Source organism: Platichthys flesus, chromosome 21, assembly GCF_949316205.1.
Source record: "Platichthys flesus chromosome 21, fPlaFle2.1, whole genome shotgun sequence".
NCBI lineage: Eukaryota > Metazoa > Chordata > Actinopteri > Pleuronectiformes > Pleuronectidae > Platichthys > Platichthys flesus.
This window is the reverse complement of record NC_084965.1, coordinates 4,023,661-4,029,749: the sequence shown is the minus strand read 5'-3', so window position 1 is coordinate 4,029,749 and position 6,089 is coordinate 4,023,661. Positions and strand designations below refer to the sequence as shown.

Genomic DNA, 6,089 nt, shown 5'->3' with positions numbered 1-6,089 from the left:
GGAAATTCATAGAGCTGTCACCATCAGAAGGTTAAACTCACTGCTTAGTGATGGTTGACATGTGGTCAAAATGGGTTGAAGCCTTTACTGCGTGTGTGGTCACCAAGCCAGTGGTGGAGCTGTGGAACGAGAGACAGCACGCTCAAACCTAAGCTTGCAAAGTGCTGTGAAGACACAGGTCTCACATGGAGAAGGTTCCTCTCTCTGGTGCTGATGTAAATGTGGATGGGAAAACGAACCAGGTCTAATCTCTCACTTTATGAGATTCTCTTTGCAGTGTTGTCCTCTCCAGGTCCGTCAACAGACTTGTGTGATAATGATGATGTTGTGTAACCTGATTTCCTCCTACACATTCCAGTTTTCTTTGAATATACTTGCTCAATTACAAGAATGTCTTACTACTGGTTTGACTGTTTTCTGTGCACTTAGCTGATACAACATCAATGTCTGCCACATCCTGTTGACCGTGATGTCAGAACGCAAACAGTGTCTGCTTCCTGTTTTGTTTCCTGTTGATCACATGTGCAGCCGGAGAACATGTGTGATTCTCGGCTTCGTCGCCGAAGTCCTGCTGCTGTGGGTCATTGTGACCCTCTGCAGAGCTAATAATTAAAGCTCTATGGCAACTCAGTTATGAGGAACTCATTATTTCAAAGCTCATGATAAATTTCCAAGACATCATAATACACCCTCCACCTCCTCACCCTCCGAAGAAGCGTGGAGTTGTGCCAGTGTTGCAAGGTGTCCGCGCACGGACACGCACAGGGTCGATCCATAAAATAGACGAGCGAGCTCGAGGGAAGTTCACTTGTCAACAACCTGCAGCGGATCTGCAGAGCTTCTTCCACGATGTGCAGCCAGAGAACACGGGTGATTCTAGGCGTCGGCGGCGTCATCATCACCGTGGCTGTGGTGCTGACACTCCCGCTCAAAGGAACTTTCATCCGCAGGTGTAAGGGTTTCAAAAAGTGAGTGCTTCATTTTTTACTTTTAATATCATGTGGAAAAACAAGAGATGTGTCAGAATGAACTGATGAATATATGGGTTAACACATGAGGAGCCCAGGTTAACAACTTAATTAATGATCTGGGTCCTACTTATATTATATTATTATATTATATATTATTAATAATAATAATACAGATAATAATGATAAGAATAAGAATAAGAATTATGATAACTAGTCTCATTCTTATTCTTATTATCATCAGACAAACACATATTTCCTTAGGTGACCTCCACCAAACAGGTGTATTTGATTTTCCATTTGCAGGGACATGGTGATTTGAAGTATCACCATGTATCTGCAGCAATCAGTGGGGGGGTGGGGGGGGGGGGTTAGTGCGCTGCATGACAATAACTTCCAATAAGTTTACTTTCCTTTTTGCAAAGAGTATTTAAGTAAATCAAACAAATTTATGGAAACCATACACATGAACAATAATAAGGAAATTAATTTAATCTCATGACATTAAATATAAACTCACAGAGTCCTAGTTACACATATGATGCACTAAAACAGAAGGTGAGGTCGTACTCTTGACCCACGTCCCTGAGCCAAAGCGCTGTCATTTCATTTTCAGGTACGACTGTGAAAAGTTATGGTCTGTGTTCCAACAAGCCTACATAGGCAAGGACCCTTGTAACATTCCCATGGAAGCCTACGACCCTCTCATTACCGAAGCCCCCTTCAGACCAGCATGCAACAGAGTAAACATCCATCCTCACCTCACCCAGTCTGAGCAGACGTCTTCTTTCACAATGAAGAATAATCTGTTTCATCATTGGATGTTAATATTCTTCTTTTTCGGGGGTTTAGATGATGTTCTGGAGCAAAACTAAAAACCTGGTTCAGCATTTCAGTAAGAAGCGCGAATGGTTCTTCACCCTGGAGAAGACGGTGCTGGGATCTGTCCTGAGGGCTCTGACATGGTGCGGGGAGGAGGGCAGCAACAGTGAGAACCTTCTGAAAAACTCACAACTGTTCACTTTAGGTTTTTAGAAAGAAAATGTATAAATCTTTGTAAATTTCTCCTATTTTAGCAGCATTAGATGTGGGTTTTTTTCACCATTTAGGAAAAACACGTTGCACCTCCTTTGTGTGTGTGTGTGTGTGTGTGTGCTACTTAAGAACATGGTTATTAACACTGACATCTGTCTGAAGCCAGAGGTGTTATTTGCGATGCCTAAAGTAACTTTCACATCATCTTAAAGCGTGCCAAGTCACGTCAAGTTTTTGAAGTGTACGATTGATTAAGGGGCCATGCAACCGAAACCTTTTAAAAGTAAATATCTCACAGGAAGTTTTAATGTAGCTACATTTGTAATAATTGCACGGTACGACACATAAAGAAAGAAATTCTGTCCAACCACCATTTTCTTTGTGTTTTCCATATAAGGGTTAAAAACAAAACATATAGTTCCATTATGTTAGATTCACGCCTACAGACCCGGTTATAGAAGTTTTGCCTTTTGTCCAGTAGCAGGTGTAAGTAACTCTTTTAGCCATTTAACTCCATTCACTCCAATTCATCGAGGATATACTCGTGACTGCCCTCTAGTGGAATTGCAGCCACTTTCAGTACAACAGGATAAACAGGACGTGAACGGGACGTGATGGGAAATGTTGCTGTAATCGATTGGTTTCATCAGACACAATCTTTGAAAGGGCGGGTTGAGCTCAGATTAGTAAACGTACGAAACACGTTTCATTCAACTCCTTTCATGCACAAAGGTTACCATAACATTTTTTTTTTTAATTTCCTACGTAAACTTTTTTTCTGTTTCAGTGTGAGAATGTGACGTTTCTGTTCTACCAGCGACACCGACACCAATAAAGATTTGAACTTCTGTGGTTTTGTAGAAACGTTCACGAGCGGCTGCCCCGGTTGGAGGGACTGTGAGAACAACCCCGTGGACTCGTTCTGGAGAAGAGCCTCGGCTGCTGTAAGTTACCGACAGGAGTTCACCCACAGTCTTCACTACACGTGTGCAGCATGAGGTGAATCTCTCCCATCAATGGGGCTTTGTGCTGGTCTCCATGGAGCCACATTGTGGAGCTCTCTCCTGAGCGAGCAGCAGAAACCCACACAGTCACAGGAGCCTGACAGACTCACATTAGCAGTCGCACAGCGGCCGAACAGATGACGTGAGAATAATCTGACCTTACACAGCTTTTCAAACATCGAGGGGAGGGGGAGTTGTCCTACAGATCTTAGAGATCAAAGAGATAGTTCACCCAAAAAATGAAAATGCACTCAATATCTACTCACCACTATGATGGAGGTGTTTCAGTCTCAGGGGTAAACAGTGTTTCAGCCAAATCCAATATCCAAATCCAAGGAGGTTGTGTATTCAGAGTGACCTCTAATGAGTCTGGAAAAAACAGGCATGTAGATTGATATCGGTTGGCGGCAAGCATCCGACTGCAGGACAATGATTTTAACGTGTTGGTCGTTTGTGTAGTTCGCAGATGTTGCCTGTGGTGACGTCACAGCGGTGCTAGACGGATCCATCGAGACGCCGTTCGACCCCAAGAGGTAAAACCCTGCTCCTCCCGTGTTTGATCTTTTCCAAAAAAACAAGTTTTAGAACCCAAAATGGAAGGTCGAGAGGATAGTGAGCGCTCTCTGCTGGATCACACGTCAAACTACATCAGACATGTTGTATAATATTTTGAATTCTTAAAGTTTCTCCTCCTCTAAATTGTGCTCTCTTATGTTTTTTGCTGTCAGTATCTTTGGCAGCATCGAACTCAAAAGGTTCAAGTCCCCTAGAGTGAGAAGCCTGAAGATCGTTCTGGTCTCAAAGAAGAAGGCTGTGTAAGACTAAGACAAGTTTTTTGTTCATTCTTGATGTAATAATTATATTAGTTAGAACACAAACACGCAGACGGACTTGAACTGATACTTTGAAAATTGACCCTGTTTTTTGTTTAATTTATCTTCAGGTCGAACTGTATGAGTCAATCTTTGAAGGATTTACAGAGAGGGCTGGATGCAAGAATTGCATACAGCTGTACAGAAATGACTGAGTAAGTAATAGTGATAATATAAAACATCACCATGTGCTTCACGTTAAAGCAGTTAAAACATGATCCAACAAGAAAAACAAGAAAAGTTAACCTAAACAACAGGTTAAGACTAAATTCAAAGGGATGAAACAGCCAGAAGGTCAAATACTTCAGTGTATTTAATATATTAAACAGATTTAGGACAGAGGACGTGGAGCTTGTGTGCAGGAGACAAGGTGATCACATGTTTTATTTTATTTTCTCACACTGTATCTTGATTTTTGTTCTTCTATCTCTTGTTTTTAGATCTCAGTTCAATGAGTGCAGCTCTGATCCAGAGAAATGCGGCCCCTGCTGGTGAAAATGTCCAATGACAAGATTAAACAAAAACTGCTGTAAATCTACAGTTTGTTTTCGTCAATCAAAATGTGCCTTTTAATCGATTAAGTAGATTTTAGTAGATAAGTAGATACATCGATCTTTAGGTTCAGATTCACCTTCTGACTGTAGCTTTTATGTGTTTTTAATAAAACGCTTCCGGTTCTGACTCAGGATTTTTGTCTTCATTTAGCAAAGCACCACTTTTAAGTTCCCAGAAGTCAGTTTGTTTTTGGTTTGTTGGTTCGTCAGCAAGATTAATCCAAAACACGTTTTCTAGAAACTTGGGGGAGGAATGAGTCAAGAAAGAATTTAGATTCTAAATGCGAAATGGGTCATTATGTGTCATTTTGACCAATTTCCAATGGAATAATTCATGTCATGTTGGGACATGGATTTTTCACAGGCCTCCTTTTCGGCCTACATGTTAGTCAAAGCCTGAAAACAGCATGTTTCTTTGTTCTTGAGAAAGCCAAGGAACTCAGTCTCCCACAATGCTGGTAAATTTCACCCAGAGTGTGAAAAGGCCACAAAAGTCAACTACAGTTGGTTACTCTGGCCCCATGACCCGTGAGGTCACCGGGCCAATATAAGGCCAGGTCTACCCCACCTGGCTCTCTTTTCACCAACCTTCCAAGGAGGAAGGCATCGGCGAGGGAGAAACCTGGCTGCTCCTGCACATCTTCTCTTCCCATCTACGATTGGGGCGCAAAGGTGCAGCTTCCAGCTCACCTCATCATGGAAACCTCCTCGCAAACCCAAGCGCTACCAAACTCCTACCAGCAACTCAATGTCCTGCAGGTAAGAACTTCGAACCAGCAACGGAGCCCCACAGCTCAACAGAACCACGAATGCAGAAGCCTTACGACCAACCAGAAGACTTCACCGAACTGCGAACTGAACTACAACTCCCTTTTCCCTTTTCCTCGGATTGGATAACATAAATTGGCTTAATAATTATACAAGGCTGAGCAAGACTGTTTATTTGATTCTGTGTGGTGTTTATAAGTTTGATATGTGTTGTGATATTGTGGTTACAAGTTGAATGAAAGTTAAGGTTAGTTATGCTCTTCACAGGCTTTCTTTGCATATCTCCCTGACTCTTTCATTCTCTGATTTAACAACACAGACGCGCGCATATCTCCTCACCTCATTAGCTCAGACCCCAACTACATGTCGTAAAAAACAACTTCTGAAGGAAGGGGGGCCGTTAACTAGAGGGGGGGGGGGGCAGTGACCATTTAGTAAGCATGATGGGGAAGGTGTAATTAGTAAATATTGAGAATTTTAATTGAACTGCTACATGAGACTGATCTTAATAATTAAATTGGCTGTCCTTTCCCTTCCTTTGAAGGGTGGTGCGCCGAGGTAACTTTAACCAATTAATGCCATGTCTTATATCCATATTTTAAATATTAATGTTTTATATTTTATTTTGATAACCAAATTTATTGAAAGCCTAAAGTCACACCATTCTATGACATCACCTATTAAGCATTATTGCACAAGAATATCTTGATGAAAAGAACTCGGATCTCTGATTGTGTGTAATTTGACTGTTGGGCCGAGGCATCTGGTCTTAATGACAATAACAGAGTTCAATTGTGAATGAGAGTAAATTGGACATTTAGCAGAAACAAAAGGAGACGATCGTGAAAACTAACCACAAAGGTTTTTCTTCTTCTCTCAGACCACACA

The 6,089-nt window shown here is 41.7% G+C and overlaps 1 protein-coding gene across 1 annotated transcript; it reads left to right on the top strand.

The window, feature by feature from the left end:
• Nucleotides 1–312: 312 nt before the first annotated feature.
• LOC133932961 (ADP-ribosyl cyclase/cyclic ADP-ribose hydrolase 1-like) lies at nucleotides 313–4,483 on the top strand. The gene is made up of 8 exons (XM_062379881.1): nucleotides 313–968; nucleotides 1,585–1,711; nucleotides 1,821–1,956; nucleotides 2,865–2,947; nucleotides 3,467–3,540; nucleotides 3,736–3,822; nucleotides 3,951–4,034; nucleotides 4,320–4,483. The coding sequence occupies exons 1-8, from the start codon at nucleotides 850–852 to the stop codon at nucleotides 4,372–4,374; spliced, it is 765 nt and encodes a 254-aa protein (XP_062235865.1). The 5' UTR covers nucleotides 313–849; the 3' UTR covers nucleotides 4,375–4,483.
• Nucleotides 4,484–6,089: the final 1,606 nt, after the last annotated feature.

What these genes read in the sequence shown, in the direction of transcription:
- LOC133932961 (XM_062379881.1), top strand. Translation starts at nt 850, where the DNA reads ATGTGCAGCCAGAGAACACGGGTGATTCTAGGCGTCGGCGGCGTCATC. An exon ending in CGGGGAGGAGGGCAGCAACA is followed by an intron (nt 1,957 to 2,864) that starts GTGAGAACCTTC and finishes GTGGTTTTGTAG; the next exon opens with AAACGTTCACGAGCGGCTGC. An exon ending in AGCTGTACAGAAATGACTGA is followed by an intron (nt 4,035 to 4,319) that starts GTAAGTAATAGT and finishes TCTTGTTTTTAG; the next exon opens with ATCTCAGTTCAATGAGTGCA.